General features: G+C 40.7%; 1 protein-coding gene across 7 annotated transcripts in view; it reads right to left on the bottom strand.

Annotated features, from left to right (window-relative positions):
- The window catches only part of ctnnd2b (catenin (cadherin-associated protein), delta 2b), a 180,712-nt gene that overhangs the window by 144,111 nt on the left and 18,037 nt on the right, over window positions 1-18,564 (bottom strand). For all 7 annotated transcript variants that reach the window (XM_037787547.1, XM_037787550.1, XM_037787553.1 and 4 more), the window contains exon 2: window positions 2,924-3,060. In XM_037787547.1, the coding sequence (XP_037643475.1) occupies window positions 2,924-3,055 (132 nt within the window). In that variant the 5' untranslated portion in view covers window positions 3,056-3,060. The remainder of the gene's footprint in view (window positions 1-2,923; window positions 3,061-18,564) is intronic.

Here is an 18,564-nt window from a genome sequence, read left to right as displayed (position 1 = left end):
CTTTGATTTGTGCACTGTGAAACCAAACCAGACTAAATAGAGAACGAAACAAAAGTATGAATTTGACTAGGATTTGGACTAACGGACTATGGCTTGTGAAAGTGCCCTTAGAGCAGAGGTAAAAAAAAAAAAACAGCCTGAGGGGCCAAAATTGGCCCGCCTGAGGGTCCAATCCATCCCACTAGATGACTTTGCAAAGTGTAAAAATTGTAGAGAAGTCATTAATTCCAACTTTTCAATAAAATGTACTTCTATTCCTATTTGTCCACAGGGAGTTGCGATGTCCTAGTAAGAGTACTAGTAGTCCTTATGCTGGATACGCACTTATAGATCCCGTGTGCTTATGTACTGGCTACCATTAGGTATGTCACAATACCAGAAATTTAGGAGTCGATACCAATACCAGTGAAATTCCACAATTCTCGATACCATGGTAAAACACAAAAGCATACACTCAAAACATCCACTCCTTTATTACCGTTTGTATTATCGTACGCTACTATTCATGCAGGAGCTGCAGGTGAAAAATGTCTAGGACAAAGAGTGTCAATGGACCAGTTCCTATTTCTTTACAGAGGTAAATGGGAAGCCAGTGTGCTTGGTGTGTTCACAGCACCTTTCAGTGCTCAAGGAATATCAGACTCACCATGACTCAAAATACTTGCAAGGACAACTGAGAACGGAGAAGACAAATTAATTATTGGCAGAGTTTAGGAAACAGAAGTCTGTTTTTAGTCGTAGCCGAGAGATCAGCATCACATCTCAGGCTGTTCATTATCTGCTTTGTAAATGGCTTGTTCATTAATTATGAACGTGTTCAGAATGTACTTCTTTACACTAAAAGAAAGGGAACATTTGGAGGAGTTTGGAGGTTATTTATAGGTTCTTATGCAATGGTTTTACTGAGATCAAATTGGGCTGTATGTGGCCCATGAACTAAACGACGCTCAGACAGCTCTGCTTTAGAGTGTCAAAAGGCTTCATACATCTTGTTTCACTTATTCAGTAAGTAGTAATCCCCAACACCTGTAAACAGACTTTGATGTGTACAATCAGTGGAATTCTGCTTTAAGTTTAAATACATAATAAGATCTCACACTAACATCACATTTACAGTAATCTGTTCTATATTTGCTGTATGTTGATTGGTACTTATCCTATGGGAGAGTAAGCTGATTGAATATAGTTTTGAAATACTCTGGTGGTGTGGCTCTCGGGGTGGCAAAGGGGATCCAACAGTCCATCTGTTCAATATTTTGGTCCAGATTAAAATATTTGGACAACTTCAGGATGGATTAACATTAAATTTGGCAGAGACATATATGGTCCTCAGAGGCTTAACCCCTAATGACTTCGATGGTCCCCTTAATTTTCTATCTAGCACCACCAGCAGCCGGTCCAAATTTCCACTTCATGACAGGATGCCTCTAAAACTAATGATCCAATTCTCATTATCATCTCCATTTTTCATCCAATCTCACAATTTTGTGTCCTGGTATGCGTTGAACTTTGCCACCAAAAGAGGCTGCTAGCATTGCTGTAGACTTCTAATCTTGGATTTGAGCATATACAAGATTTAATCGTCTGCAAAACAGTGAATCCAACACTAAAAATAATGCAGCAGTGATGATATTATGACTTTTTGTGAAACGTAAGCATACATGCTTTTTGTAGCATACGAAGCGTACGAACCCATTTTTACCCCTTTGAAAATGGCTGACAGTTTTTCCCTGCCCAAATTTAGCACAAGTTCAGAGTGTTATTTAGCGTCCTTCACGACAAGGTAGTATGACATTGGTACCAATGGATTCCTTAGGTTTTCTAGTTTCATATGATACCAGTAACTTCACTTTAGCTTTAAAACTGAGCCCGCTACAACCTCCGAAAGATTGATTGTGTTGACGCGATAATAACGTGTTAACTTTGACTGCCCTAAATTGAACACATCATGATAGTGATATAATTTACCTTCGCCTAATTCTCATTTTTACTCAGCAGAGATTAAATGCACCATACAAACGCATAATGTAACCCAATGGAAAATCCATTAACGTTAGCTGTTAGGTGTCTTATTTACATGAGAAAAGTTTGCTTTTAGGGATTTCTGACAGGTTAAGGAAACAAACCTCCTTGGTTTTGTTTAAGAAACGATCATGGTTTGGCTTGAAATAAACCCGTTCTGGCAGAAAGTCCTGAAGGCAAACTTCTCCCGTGTACGGACTGCGCTGCCCACAATTTGCTAACAGCTAACAGCTAACGTTAACTAGCTCTCATGCCGATTTCAACACGAATTTGTTGTTCACAATGAAGCGTCCCGCTATGGGTGCGTTCGTAAATAGTCACTCCGAGCAAAAGTGCGCTCTCTAGCACAAACTGGACTTTGTCAATTCGGACAGTATGAGTCTAAACAGTAATGTAATGGAAGACATCTAGCAGATGGACATATCAAGACACATTCCTGCAGAGTCATGAATATTCTAACCTTCATAAATACATAATAAGCATAAAACACAAAGTCTATCTCTAAAGCTTCATGTTAGATTTACTGAAGGAAAGAAATCAAGGCGTGGGCTTTGTCTTGTCCCTTCACTGCTCCGCCATGCACCATGTCTCCAACAAAGCTGCTCAGACTTTGACAAAATGAAGCGAAATGATGCATCCCACCACATTAGAGCAGTTTCAAAATTACACTGAGCGGCTGCAGCCCGAGGCTTTCTGTTAACAGATCAAAATGTGGGGACATATTTGTGACACATTAGCTCAGATGGGCATTCCATCATTTGTGTTTACTGTCGCCCCGTCTCACCCTGAAAGGACCGGAGGAATTATCTCCACTACTTTCTGGTATTCATATTTCATTAATCGTGACAAGCCTCTATGTACATTGCATACATATACACACACACACACACACAGTTCTAACCTGTTCCTTGACGGAGGCGAGGATGGCGGAGGTGGTTTCAGACTCGGATCCGTCTCCATTGGAGGCGTTGAGGACGGGGCTCAACATGGCGGCAGCGCTGGCAGTGTCAGACGCCACCTCAGGCACTGGCATACCTCCTGGAAAACAAGGGAACATGCAACTCTTTTACTATTATTAAATACACTGTGACATGCCAGCATTTAGGCTGAGGGGCTGTCACACCTACACTCTCCTACACTCACACACAGATATGGACGTTAAGGCAGAGGTGAAGAGAGACACATTTCAAAGCACACATTCAATATTGACATATTGGGGTTATAAGATCGCCAATAAACCAGACTTCTATTAGACTTCTATTAAAATCTGGATACCAGCCAGTCAGTGTTGCCCATGTGTAATGCATTACAATGGCCATAATGTCTTTTGATTCTAATGCAACATTTTGAATCAAATCATATGTTCAGATGATTATTTAAACTTTGTTTTTAATTTTCTCTCTGACTTATTCATGTTAAGGGTCATGTGGAGCTGGAGCTTATCCCAGCATGCATTTGGCAAAGTGTAGAGACAGACCCTGGACAGGTGCACTAGTACATCTTTGGAACAGGAAATCTAGGCCAGTGAGAAGAAAGTGTGCAGACTCGGCGGGGGTAATGGTCACAGGTCTAGTGGTAGTCTGGCAATAAAAGCGATAGCTGTAGTAGAACCAGCAAGAGATTATAGCAATAATAGTAACAAGGTAGTAGTCTATCAATGGTGGTAGGATTTGTAGGTGCCATAAAAAGTGGTAGTGGTACTCAGGAGATTTGTGACAAGAGGAGTACATGTACCAACAAAGGCATTCCAGTTCTCAGTTTTGAATTGTACTAAAAAAGGTACACATCCGGCACACATTTGCAGCAAAAGGTACAGCTACAGTGCCATATAAAGTAGCATGTAAGCACTGTAAATGTGCTCTCATTTCATAAATGCTACTGCCACTACTAGTAGAAATAGCAGAAATCATAATGGTCGTGGTACTATTGTAGCTGTAGTGCTACTATTAGCTTTTAGTTAGTATTAGCAATAATAAGGTAGTCCAATGATGACATCTTTTGGCAAACAACCTGAAATTTAAAGGATAAGGCTGGCAATATTCTATCATTGTGTTGCCGTCATCAATTTCAATGAAAAGGCCAAAGCCAACAATGGGTTAGTATCATTCACAGACTCTCCGTCACAAGCCCATAGTCTCCTACTGAAGACGTAAATCTTTAAAAACGAGTCATGAATACATACTTTAATTTAAAAACACAAGGCTAATAACTTCTTCAAACACACTTAATTAGCAAATGTTGCTTAAACAGGAGTAAATAGTGCATTTGTTGGGAGCTATTTTCATGCGGATTGATGCACACTTGGTACGTTAGTCAGTACAGTCATAATAGTAGTATTAGTAGTATTAGCAGTATTAGCAATAGTAACCAGAGTAATAGAAGAAGCAGTCAATAATAGCATTTATCAATATCACATCAGCACAAAAGATACGCTATGAACAACTTTCATTCCCCAAAAAGACAAAGCCTCCAGTGTCAGAAATCAAGTTATCAGGAATCCTAGCATCTGAGGGACTGACGTACACACACCGACCACACACACACTTGCATGCTTGATGCCATGTGTCAACCTGCATTTCACCAAGCGTTGGAGGACACGGGCTTCACATGTGCCATGTAATCCTGATGCAGCACGGAGCTGGTGTAACAGCTGCATCAGCCAGCTTTACACACTGATGAAAGGCTTGTCATGAGGAATCTGACACACACACACACACACACACACACACACACACAGAAAAAAAAGGGCTGGCTGTCGGCATGAGGCAGCACCGGGGTCTAGTACTGAGGTAAAAGAAAGTGGAGCCTGTGAGCTGAGTGGAGGGATAGGTGCGGAAAGGAGAGGGGAGGTGGAAAAGGTGAAAGGAAAAGAGGAGTGGAAAGAGAGTGAGAATAACAGAGGGGAGAGGAGGAGGCGAGGTGAGGAGAAAAGAGAGATACAAGAGCAGTAGGAGGGTGAGGAGAAGAGAAAAAAAAACTATTCTTGCATGCTGCTAGGCAACAATCTCTGGTCACTGAAGGCTGCTAATATGGCTGACCTGGCTTTACTTGTCTTCCATTTTGGAGAGTGTTCCTCTTCCTCTCTACCTATCCGTCGCTCCTCACTGTTTCTGGACTTAAATTTTTCATTACAACCCACCTTTCTACTTACACTCCATCCCTTTCCTCTGCATGCCTCTCCCCACTGCATCCTCCCCCCTCCTTGTTGCCTCTAAACTTTCTCCCCCCCTCCCACTCCTTCCCTCTCTTCCTGCCCACTTCTCTTCACTTGACCTATTTCGGTGTCTCCTCATCTTTTCAGCACATTTCTGCTTTATTAGGCAGCGCGCAGCGGAGGGTGACAGGAGGAGGATGAGCCGAAAGGTTGCGGTCTGGATTTGAACCTGCAACGCTGCAGTGCACCTGAGCCCTCCGCGCTCTTGAGCGTGCACCGTCCCTCATAAACACTCGGCTGCTTATCTGGCCTCGTGACACCGCTGCACGCTTCACGGTCTTCATCGTCCGTCGCCTTTTTTCTCTCCTCCTTTTCAAGATGTTTTACTCTATGGCTGTGAGGTCACAACTGCACAGCATTATCGTGGGCTGACACTTCCATCCTCTCTCTACACTTTCCTCTCACATCTCCCTCCCTGCTATGACTACCTCCTTCCTCTGTGCCTCCATCCTTCTAACTTCTCCTCCCTCTTTGCTCTACGTGTAGTCACATCACACAAAATGTCATCACTTATGGAGGACGGAAGCTGCCAAAATAAAAAATAAATCAATCAATAAATAAATGACTTGATAAATGAATAAACATGGTATTATTTATAAATGTACCCATTCATTAATTGATGAAATGTTACATAAATTTCTATTTCTATTTTAATTTGTTTCTTTATTTATTTATCTTTATATTAATTCCCTTATTTACTTACTCTTCTGTTTAACTTTCCCTTTTATTTATGTATGTATTTATTTTTATAATAATTTGTATTTATTTATTTTTTTTTGCATTTATATTATATTACACATGTTGAGTGACAGCCCCCTTATTTGCATGAGGCAGAAATGCATTAAAGAAATGTAAAAAGAAATGTGAAAAGAAAAGAATACAGAAATAAATACGTTTGGGGGAATGCAAAGGGAAAATTGTACAGAAATAAATAAATAAACAAATACATAATTAAAAAAGAATTATAAAATAAATAAAAATGAATGCAAAAATAAATATATAAATAAATAAAAGGAAAATTAAACAGAAGAGTAAATAAATAAATAAGGGAATTAATACAAAGATAAATAAATAATAAAGAAGCAAATGAAGAAAAGTTATTGAAGCAATAATAAAATAAGAATAAAATAAAATGTCTATAATAAGTTAAGTGTTCTTTAAGTGTAGACAATACAACTAGAGCAAAGAAATAAAATACTGAACGGATATATATAGACTGGATGATTATTTATGTATGTATGTACAGTATGTACATGTATACATGTCTATATACTGTATGTACGGTGAGTAGGATTTTAAAGTAGGATTTTCTTTTAATTTTTTGTAAATTATCTCAACAACTATTGGGTGGATTGCTGTGAAATTTGGTACAATTTGTGTTTAATTATAGCAAATTATATTATACTAAAGTATACTAAACTAAGATGGTCAACACTACTAAACTAGCATTGCCACTGTGAGCATGTTAGCATGCTGATATTGGCATTTAGCTCAAGTGCGGCCTCTCAGAGCTGCTAGCGTAGCTGTAGACTCTTGTTTATATGTGACTTCTGTTTTTCCCATCCCTCAGTATATGTCACCATGTTAGTTGTCAACACATTACTGCACCAATATTACAAATTCCTCTACACTGAGTCTGACTGAAGTTTTGATTCTGTATTCTCTCTTTACTTTGGGAGCATCCTTATGCATGAATCATTTCACATGACAAGCTTGAACCGTATCAAGAGAACCGGACCCAGAGAGCGGCGGAGCGCCCCGGTGGCCCAATTTGCCTATAGAACAAAAACAAGAGAGAAGCTCTGGTTTTGGCTGTGCAGACAGGGCAGGCAGCCAAATATAGGTCAGCTCAACAGACCGTGTCCAAGCCCTCATCACACAACTGACCAGTACAAAGCTGCTTTCCCCAATAACAGCCATCAGAACTAGGTTATAGAGGCCCACAGCCCAGCTAGAGACAAGACTTTGAATATGGATTAGGCCTAAAGGCTTTATTTCACTGAAGTATAATCTTGGATTTTTAGGTCTATATTTCAGCGCCGTAATGCAGGGGTATTTAGCCACCGCATTTTCAAAGCGGTAATCTCCGATATTGCTGTAACGTTGTAAATGCAGCTCACCATGCTATGATTGACATGGCTGACATGGGGAGTACTGAGCTTAATCTTTTGACCCTTTAAGCTCATCAGTCGGGTCTGAGACGGGAGTGTTTTGGTGAAGACGGAATTCAGATCAGCAACAAATCAGCTAAATGCCAATGTGGAAGTGTTATTTCCCCGTGGTACGGTGTACTGTTTACTTGATTTCCTGTATACACGTGTGTACATGGAGCACTAGAGCGAACTTGTGTGTTTGTGTTTGTATTTGTGCGTGTGTCCCTTCTGGGATGCGAGTGTTTGTTATGTGTTTGACGGGCAGTCCCTTGTTGCCTCATTAAAACTTGCTGCAGTGTTTTGTTTGGGCTTCACCAGTCATCTGTCCCTTTGTCTAGACCTTGTGCCCACGACTCGGCTTCCAAATTAACAACACTTTAACACGTACATTAACAATGTAATTAGCGCCGTCTGTGTCTCATTGTGTATTTATTAGGAGTCCACAGCGGAGGTATGTCTTTAATTTTTTTTGGTGTTACCCTTAAGAGTTCTGTGATGGGTACACGGTTTTCTTTCAACCTTGTTTTCTAAAGCGGCACGGTGAATTAGACGAACTAAATTAAGCAAGGGGTATCGGGGATTGAAGTTTGCATGTAAATCCTCTGATCTGTGTTCTGCTGAACGCAGGCACAACTCAACAACCAAGCGTATAATGGTACCTTTTGAGCACGTTCTTACATCTGGTTTCACCAAACAGCAACTCTGTCTCCTATGAAATATGTCTACGGCTAATTTTTTGCTTTCCAAATACATTTTGGAGAAAATGTGTATATTGCTTGATGTTTGTATCAATCCACTAAGTGTGACATTCTTATTTTGGTTTTACAGCCCTCAAATTTACTGTTTTGGTTCACTCTCACTGCTCTCATCAACGTTGTTTTGGCTGCAGGTTTCCACCCTGCGCTGCTCCGCAGAGCACACCAGCTGTGACAGCTCCGTCCTCCGCACAGCGATGGCCTTATTAACGTTATGAGTCCCTTATAGCATTGGGTTTAAATCTGAAATATTGCCAAATAGGCGCGTTTGCTTTTCGCTTCGCATCGTCTTGTATGTCAACTCTCTCTCGTCCCGTGTGTGTGAAATATGACACCTGCTACTCTGAGCTGAGACTCCGTATAGAGCAGATGCATTCAATGTCAGTTTGTAGTGTCCGTCGTCCAACTTTGTATTGATAACACGGCGTTGACACGACAAAATGAACTAAATGGGTTTATTTCTGTAAAAAAAGCAAAATGACGCTGGGGGCGGTGGGCCACTAATGTAATCGGTGTGTGCCCGACCACCGTGTAACACCGGTAACACCAACTACCACGACAAGCCTACTGTGTGGCTGCACCATATGCATGGCCTTTATATTGAATGACTTTTTACTACAAGAACTGTCACTGGCAGACAATGGCAGATGGCCGTCCAAGCATCATTGAGGGTTAATCACCCATCAGCCAAATCTATCCATGGTTAAAGTCCAGATGCTAATGGACATTTATATTCAGCGCACACGCCAACACACACACACACACACACACACACACATGCCTACTGTACAGCTGGGATACAGTGTGCATCCCTCTGAGTGCCGTTTAAGGATAGCAGCGCTGATGACAAACCATTAAGAGGCGATTGACCACAATAAAAAATCAGTTATTTAATAAAAATGTATTATCAAAAGCATTAAAACACAAAGCCAGTTACACTACAAGGAGCAGTTGCCAAACGGCTTCAGAGAGCTGCTGTGTTGTTATTTTACTGCCTGGATGCCTGGCTCACTGATAATGGATCACAACTCAGTAGAGTCTGAATGATGGTGTTCTCATTTCAAACGGCCGTATCTATTTTAGGCCTTAAATGCTAATGATGCTCATTGAGTTTGTTGGTGTGTGATAGAAAGTACTGCAGATTATATAATCACAATACCTTTAGTGTAAAGTTGCAAGGACAACTAATAACTTCAGTAACAGTCCACTGGGTGTTTCACTTTGATTTCTCTTTTTCCTCCCCGGCACAGTCAGGCTTCACGTACACCTGGCTAATTACTAGGGGGTGGGGAAAAAAATTTATTCACCTATGTATCAGGATTTTTTGGAGATTTGAGTCTATGCGGAGGTAGAAGGAAGTTACCGCTTTCATTGTTGTAGTCTGAATAACGTGACGTCATATCCGTTCCGTATTCGTCACCAAAACAAACAGCAGCCGGCTGCCACAAGCCGAAAAGTACTAAATGGCAGAGGGTGTGCATGGACACAACCTGCAACCTCACACTTTAAATCCAAAGTGGTAAACACTACACATCCAGTAAAGTACGGAAACACTTTGGGTTTCACACATTGCCACTCTCATCTCCGTGGTCAAATCAGCCGACGCTACAACTGTAGAGCACCCAGATACTGACATTTATGTTAAATGCATTCAAACGGCCCCGATGGAGCTGATCATGGAGGTATAAAGAGAACGGAGCTGACGGGAGAGCTAGCGACGACCTTGGTGAAGTTAGTGGAAGTATACACGTGTGACTACGTCCAGATTTCAAAATAAGGTGTTAGCAAAGGGAACTGTATATACAAAATACATGTATAGAAATAAGATCGATTGAATTATATTAACCAGAAGTATAAAACATTACATGTCCCTTATAAATTAAAAAGAAAATATCACTAATTTACGAGGGAAATGTCTTCATTCTTTGATTTTTGGGTCCCTAGAAATGTAGGATCCAACTTTTTTCCCATGTTCTAGTGTTAAAAAGTTAACAAAAATCGCAATAAATCGTAATATTGAATTGCAATACATATCGAATCAACACCCAAGTATCGTGTTAGTATCGAATCAGGAGATAGGTGTAATGTCCCAGCCCTACTTATTACCCAGAAGAGAGGAAGACAATCTGTCAACCAATATAGTGTAAATATTGTGGAAGACGAAGAAGCTGTAAATAGTAATCTGACAGCAGCTTTACGGTAGAACTCAGGTGTTGAGTGATGACAGGAGCTTGATGATGGTGTATAAGGTTTAACAAGCCTTCAGGCTCTCGACAAAACAAACACTGCAGCTAATGTGTCTGATTAAACCTGTGACAACCACACACACACTGTTAGCACATAACAACAGAGAACGGAGCTATATTTAACCTAAAACTTCAGTGCAGAACAGAAATGCTGATACTTTCATCTAGTGGAAGATCACACAGAAAAGCAACAACTGAACAGGAGCAAAAAAACAGGAAGGCTGACCCTACATCCCAGGTGTAGACACCTGCAGGAGCTGCGGCAGGTAACCAGGACAGATCCCTCCCCAGAATGAGCATCTCATAAAGCCACAGCATGTGGCCCAGACATACTGTAGACTAGCCTGGTTCCAGACCACTCAATCACCTCCCATCATGACCAATCAGAGCTTTGCAGGCAGAATCCTAAATGACCACCAAGCGTGGATATGATTAAAAGCTGTGCAGGCTGTTGACTTACAGAAATGATAACTCTTAAATCTGCTTTTGTTGTCTGTTTGTTAACTGCTCCAAGCAACCACTACTGCAGTCTGATTATCAGGCTAGACAGAAAATATATCAAAGTAGTGCTTTGTTCAGTGCAAAACTTTGATATTGTGGCCTGTGGGGCATTATTTATACTATTCTTACACACGTATTCATTGATCCCATTTTTTCAGCTTTATTATTATTATTTACACTGTCATATATTCTAGTAAACATATTGTACATATTTCATATTTCTATTTTTACACATTTACAGTTCTCTATGTTTATAGATCGGGATATTTGGGAGACAGGTGAATCGTCCCAGCCCTACCGTCTATTGATTTCACCTAACATAAAAGCAATTTTAATCAACTTCTAACAACCTTCAGATAATTAAGGTGATTGCTTAGACCCCTCTGTATATTATAAAACTTGTAAGAACATTATATTCATTCCAACTAAGGTCAAATCCCACAAATCCATACGGAGTCAGTCAGTTGTGCTGCCTTCTTTTGCTCATCAGTATTACAGAATGATTCAACGCACAGTACAGCCTACAAGCAGGCACACATGTACAGATATGGAAAAATGCACACTTATTCCCATACGACACACAGATAGCTCTCATGTATTACTCTTTAGCTTCAGTACACACACGACATATGTTGCTCTGTCACCTCGGCACATTGAGTCAGCCTGTTGGGGACTGACTCAAATGGAATCAGAAAACATCTTGACTCAACAGTGCTAGCCTTAATCAGTTATCTGTGTGCGGGAGGGTAAAAGGTTTTAATAGTGCCCCATGTTTCCTCCGCGTCTCCTTGGTGATAGTTACAGTATGTAGCTGGATGAACGCAATCACCATAGCAGTTAGCGGTTAATGGACTGTGTAATTTTGTAATAGTGGCTTCCAACGTAATCAGTAATGTCTTCATAATCAGATGCACAGCAGGGGATCAATTAAAACAAACGAGATCATTTACATTAAAGGCCTTTGCACACCAAGCCCATATTTTTGGGGGGTGCGTCGCGCTGCACACACACACCTGCGCGAATATATCGGCCATCGTCAGCCCAACAACCGACAATTGCCGATATATTCGCGCAGGTGTGTGGTGGTTGGAATGTTTGGAAAATTTAAACATATCGCCCAACCCTTGCAAGTGGGCGTGTTCATGATGTTTCTATCGTGCGGCTGGCGCAAAACTGGAAGACAACAAGTATCTGAGGGTGAAGAAGAAGAGTTATTTACAGGAAGACACCAACCAAAATGTCTAACTGGAGAGACGACAAGATTCGGGTACTTATGTCGGTGGGGATCGACGCTGAAATTCAAGGAACGACAAGAGGCAAGGTTGTTTATGACCAAATTACGAACCGACACGTGATCGTGGTGTAATCCACGTCATGTCCTGCCTCCAGGCGCCAACCCTCGCCTAAACCAAACGGGGTATTTCCTGTAGGTGAGAACGCATCTGACATGGACAATCTCCTGTTGTGTGTGTGTGAAAGGGCAACTCCTGACAATGTCTGGACACGATTCTCCAGACATGGTCCAGAGTTCATATGAGAAATTTAATTAATACTTATGAAGTGCACAAGAAGGGGATGTGAGAAGGCAAGGGTGGAAGGGTGTTCGTGGTTTCTCTGCTTCTTGTGAAGACAGACATTTTAATAAGCCTCCTCATTTTCTAAACATTGAAGTAAAACAGAAATAAAGTCAATTCCCTCTCTTGCTTTTCCTTTAATCTCCAATTCTATCTCTCACAGCAAGCCTCTCCTTGTGTGGTTATACTTGTGAGGACATACTTGGAAATCAAATTCATGAGGTTTTTTTATAATGTTTCATTTGGTGGAATTCAAGTCATCATCCGAACCGAGAAGTCTGCATATTTAGAGCTAAGACATGAAACTGGTCAAAAATTAGGATCACACGGGCCTCATCTTTTACTCATGACTCTTGTCAAGTGAAGAAATCTGGAGGAAATAATTTCCAAACCGCTGCCATATCAATGCAAATCTCACAGCGCAGGTTTATCCCCAGGATGTGTGTTGATCCGGGGTCGGAGAGAGCTGAGGCATATTGATGAATCTGGGCGTAATATTTCACAAAAGTTCTCTCAAGGTCATTCTTTTAGTGTGGGAAACTTATTTTATGTTATTTGTGTCAGATCTAAAAGAGACTTGGATGTAAAAGGAACATCGTATATCACATATTACTCTGGCATTAACGACTGTAAGAACATCCTGCCGTTTATCTAATCATCACTCTCTGACTGCTCTGTGTTCATTTAGCTGATTAACAAATCTCATTACAGAATAGTTCAGGATAATGGACATCATTAAGAGCTGACTGACATAAATGAAATGAGCGTGGAGGAACAATCAGTAGTTGGTAATGGATATATTCACTATTTGGCCAAAAGTATATGGACAATGCATTTGTGTTTGGTATGGGCTGTTTAGTTACTAATAAAGGAATCACACTCCTGTTTTAACATGACAATGCCCCTTTGCTCAAAGCCAGGTCCATAAAGAAATCATTTTTCCTACTGGGATGAACTGGAACGCCAACTGAGAGCCAGGCCTTATCACCCAACATCAGTGCTCGACCTCGCTGACTCCCAATGTCCACAGAATGTGTCTGCGTTCAAGCTCGGTCTCTTTTCTCCGCTCCATTCGTGCGGTTTAATTCCGAAATTTCGTTGTTTTAAATCCCAGTGTGTCCAGGCCTTTACAGTGGATGCACATTCAGAATGGGAGTTTGTAAAAGCTTTATGAGCAATTTTAAGAGCTTTAGATTTAAAGCTAAAGAATCGGGTCCAAGTTCATGGATCGTTAATCGAAAATGACACTGGCCCTGCTGTGCAGTACCTAAGCACTAGTTTAAAGGGGACATATCATTCTCATTTTTAGGTTCATACTTGTGTTTTAGGTTTCTACTAGAACATGTTTACATGCTTTAATGCTCAAAAAACACATTATTTTTCTTATACTGTCTGTCTGATAATATGTTTCTCCGGATTGGTCTGTCTGAAAAATTTAATTTTAGTGTCAGAATGTTCAGAAGATATGTGGCTCGTGAAAAATGGGTCCAATATTTACTTTGGTGACTATAGGGGGGAAAAATCGGTCATAATATGTGTTGACGTTCACTTCTCCCATTGGAGACTCAGGACATGCCGCTAGTCTCCTAAAGGAGCTGGGCAGTGGCGAAACCCACATGACAGATACAAAAAACTGACTTTGAGTGCACCGACTCCTTTCTGGACTGTCTCTGGTGATATACTCTATAGCCTGCATGTGACATAGGAAGGGGAGCCAAATCTGAATGAATTGTTGAATCACATGTTTTCTGATCTAGGCAGCCCACAAAAAAAACTGACTGGCTTGTCTGATTTCACAGTTTGGAGGGCTGGTAGGCACTCCAGATACCCAAATGTATGTGAACAAACACTGAAAAAGTTTTTCATGATATGTCCCCTTTAAGAGAGAAGTCACAGATGGTGTCCAAAGAGCTTCACTGTGATTGGCTGAGAGTGTTGAGTTGCCATGGGAGACCCCTGCTGGTTAGTTGATGGGACAACAACGGGGAAGCTCTTTGGGATAACCTCAGGCCAGGGAGAGAGTGAGTGAGAGAGACCTTCACACAACTGACCTCCACATACTGCAGGTCACTGCTAATGTGCTATTATTGATGAACACACACACACTGAGAGGGAGGAAGAGACACAGAGGTCGCCAAGTTTCCCCACTGCGCTCGATACAATGATGAAATCACATTCAGAAACACACACACACACACTTTCAAGAGGAACAAATCTTCAAAAGCAAAGTGAATCGTTTTGCATACACTGAGCAGACTTCTGATTAGCGCTCATAAAGATCTGCCTCTCATGACTCAAACATCATGTAGTCAGTCGTCTCCAATTTAAAATGAAAGAAGGCACTCCTAGCTTTCTCACATAAATTATGCCTCTCTAACGAACAGGGAAATGTGGACAATTCTGAGCTTAAGACATTACATTTTTATGTAAAGTAATGGCACTGCTTTGAATGTACTACAGTGTTTTAACTTGAAAAGAAAAATATCAGTTAAATAAGAATAAAGAATGACATTAACTCGGGCGCTGAGGTTGATTTTCTTACCTTTGAAAATACAGAAGGGGGAACCTAAAAGAAAAAAAAAAAAGCTCAACCTCCCGGCGGGCAGCGGACGAAAGTTAAAAGAGGAGGAAAACAAACTGTTCACTCACGGAGTAGATCCTCATCTTCATTACAAAGTAACCCTTGTTTAATGCTACATCCCTGTCTCCAAACAAGCAAGCCGGAGCAGCTAAAAATACGATCAACATCATGAATTATACATAATTTTCCACAGATCCTCTGGGTGAGCTGCGTTCGCGAGCGGCTTCACCACATGGTATAATTACAGAGGTTACAACGGCGGTGATAAACACAGTGCAAAGACAAATTAAAACTCACGCTGCCCTCCTCCACCCACAAAGGAATTCAAACCGCTGGATGACAGACGACTCTGCATCATGACAAAGCTGTTTGTTGAGCGAGAGGATGCTGGGGAATGAAAGTTACAGGCTGAGAGACGCTTCAAAGTTAACTGCTTTGTACAAACTGTGGCGTTTTGTCGGGAGGAAAAAAGCTGCCAGAGTGTCTTTTAGAACTAAACTCCTGTGGGTTTACTTTACATGCTCATCAGTGAAGTAAATAAGTGGGGCAGAGTTGTATTTGCAGAGGGGGTTTACTGATTGTAAAACCACAGGTTCAATTCCTGAGTTTCAGGATATACCCAAGATACATCCCAGCAAATAATAAAACCGAGACTGACGCGCTAAACTCCACCAATAATGCCTGAGACTGGTGTCTGCTTTAGCCACACGGCACGCTACACTGCTGTGAACAGTCTTCGAAATGGCAGAATCTATTAACATCTACATGAATGATAGAATCTCCATGTTGAAAACTGAGAAGAGCCTTCTGTTTGCGCCTTCTTGACTCGTTTGCTTGCTTTCCTCACTTTCGTTTCTCTTCTCGTGCACTTTTTTGCTAAAGCTGAACAGCCAATCAGAGTGATTTCTCTCACCGACGAGCTCAGCCGGCGTGTTAATATGGTGAATCGACCAAAAAAGCCTCCGACGCGGGCAGACTACAGCCGACGATGAAGGACACAACGCAAAAACTAGGTATAGTATATAGGTATAACTAGATATAACCTCCTGAGACCCGGAAGAAAAAAAGGGGTTAATATTTATTTTATATTTTCTTTTACATAACTTAATTGGGATGTAAGAAATGATGTTGTAATATATTTTTTATAACGCCCCTTGTATTGGACATTGGGTCACTTTTTTCCTAAAGAAAAAATACAATTTGGTAATGATAAAATAATAATATATTTTTTTAATTCTTAATAATAATTCTTCATAAAAATTTTTTAAAACCTGCTCTATTGTCTGACTCTCCCTCAATCATTTTTGAAAAAAATCTTTTCTGCCTCACTCAGTTCTCTGTTTCCTGAAGTATAGACATTTTTATGGGAAAAAAATAATAGAAGCAAGTCCCACAAAGGACAAAAATGAATTGCTGGGTCTTAGGAGGATTAGTAGATAATTAAATAGCAAAGATTTATTTTGTGATATTGGCATACCAATTAGTTTCTTTTGAAAAACAAATCTTGTGTTGAGATCATAAAATAAAAACTTCATCATCTCCAGCCCTCCATAAAATCCTCAAAACTTACAATATATAAAATGGGAAAATGTGGACAACATGTTTTATATGAAATAAATTTGGGTAGATAATCTCAAAATGCTGTTTCATTGTGATGTTTTTCATCTTTACAAATACACACGGCTCTTAAAGTTACCAATTAGAAAAAAAATCAGACAAAAAAAAAGTTGTATTCTGTTGCAAAATATTTAAAATGGGATTTTCTTGCAGTGCACATTAGTGTTCAGCGTATCCTTCTCCAATGTATGCATAGTCCACTGATATCTCTGTAATGTGTTTACACACGGAAAGCGCTTAAATAGAACATACACTGAGGCATGCAAAATGTCGACCATAGAGCCTGCAGTACAAAGGCTTCCCATTGCTATTCTCAGCACTGCGAGCATCACCACCACCACCACCCCAGAGCACTACTAGCACACTGGCTAACTACTGTAGCGCCATGCATAATACATCAGCCCGACTTTGAAGGGCTTTTCTCAGAAGAAATGACATCACTGAAGAAAATCGCTTATGGGAGGCAGCATCAAAGAGGCGCGACTGCCCTCGGCTTCGACTCCAAGCACGAGAACAGCAGCGTGAAGCAGCTGAGCTGACTGTGGTTTGGGCATCATGATGCAAGTCGGGACACTGTGAGAAAAAAAAATGAAATGTGAAGAAGCAAAGAGCTGTCCAAGAGCACTCAGCATTTTTTAAACTGCAAAAGTGGTACTTTTTATGTCTTGGGAAAAAAACAAAGATGAAAGATGTATTTCTTTGTTGAAGTAAAGGTGGTACAGGGCCAGGCTATTTCTTTATCCTGCATCACAAATCAAAGTCTTCCTCCAATGAGCTGATGTTCTGATGCTTCTTTGGCCGACAGTACTGACATATTATGCAATTCTCAATCTAAATCATCTCACATCAAAAACAACATGCTGTAGTGCAGCAGTTCCCAACCTTTTTCCTTAAGGGACCACTTTTCAATCATTGAGTAACCTAACGACTTGACTATGACTTGGACCAAACTGCATGTGATCATCATAAAGTGGGCATCTCTGTAAAGGGGAGACTCGTGGGTATGCCAAAATTTAGAGTGCAATTGCGTTATTTAGTCTCCTTCACGACAAGCTAGTATGACATGGTTGGTATCAATGGATTCCTTAGGTTTTCTAGCTTCATATGATACCAGTATCGTCACTGTAGCTTTAAGACTCAGCCTGCTGCAACATAAAAATCGCAAGTTGCGTTAGTACGTTAAAGAAATTAGTGGCGTTAAAACGAATTTGCGTTAACGCGTTATTTCGCGTTACCTTATTTCAGCTCTAATTTTTTATCCAAATTTAATATAGTTTTCTTTGCAGATATCTATGAAATGCTGAGATATAGGCTAACTGTATATTTTTTTTTATAGTTGTCTTATACCCCTTAAAATCAAGAAGGGCCCCCGTGAAGCTTTGGCAACCCCTAGTGGGGGTCGGGACCCCCAGGTTGGGAACCAGTGCCATAGTAGATGATGTCTAATGATGAGTGTTCTTTAAATATTCATCCATCTATACATAGTCACAGTCGCCCTTTAACACTTATTAATTTAGCAATGGTTGCCCATTTCTATTGAGAAGCAAATGATGATATCCAGCCTCTTTTGTTTCCAACTCACAGGTCAAAGCTTCATCTAAACATAACATCACATAACGGGAATGATTCTTTAAGCTGCGCGCCCACTTTGACTCGGCTCATTTTGGCTTCTATTCATCATTATCTTCAGCAGAACAGGACGTGCTGTTGCGTTCCCAGCAGCACTGATACATTTTTAGCAGTTTGCACAAAAACAGTGCCGAGCTACAGATGGGTTTCGAATCGTCACAAAGCGGCAACACAAAGCCACGACCAGCGCTTCCCCCGAGCATCTGTTTAGCTCTGTGAGTTAAAAAAGAAAACTGATGGCCAGAGACTTATTCAGCTTCTTCTGCTACGGA

Source organism: Sebastes umbrosus, chromosome 12 (genome assembly GCF_015220745.1).
Source record: "Sebastes umbrosus isolate fSebUmb1 chromosome 12, fSebUmb1.pri, whole genome shotgun sequence".
Classification (NCBI taxonomy): domain Eukaryota; kingdom Metazoa; phylum Chordata; class Actinopteri; order Perciformes; family Sebastidae; genus Sebastes; species Sebastes umbrosus.
Note: the sequence above shows the minus strand (reverse complement) of the source record. Positions and strands in the feature narration are given on the sequence as shown.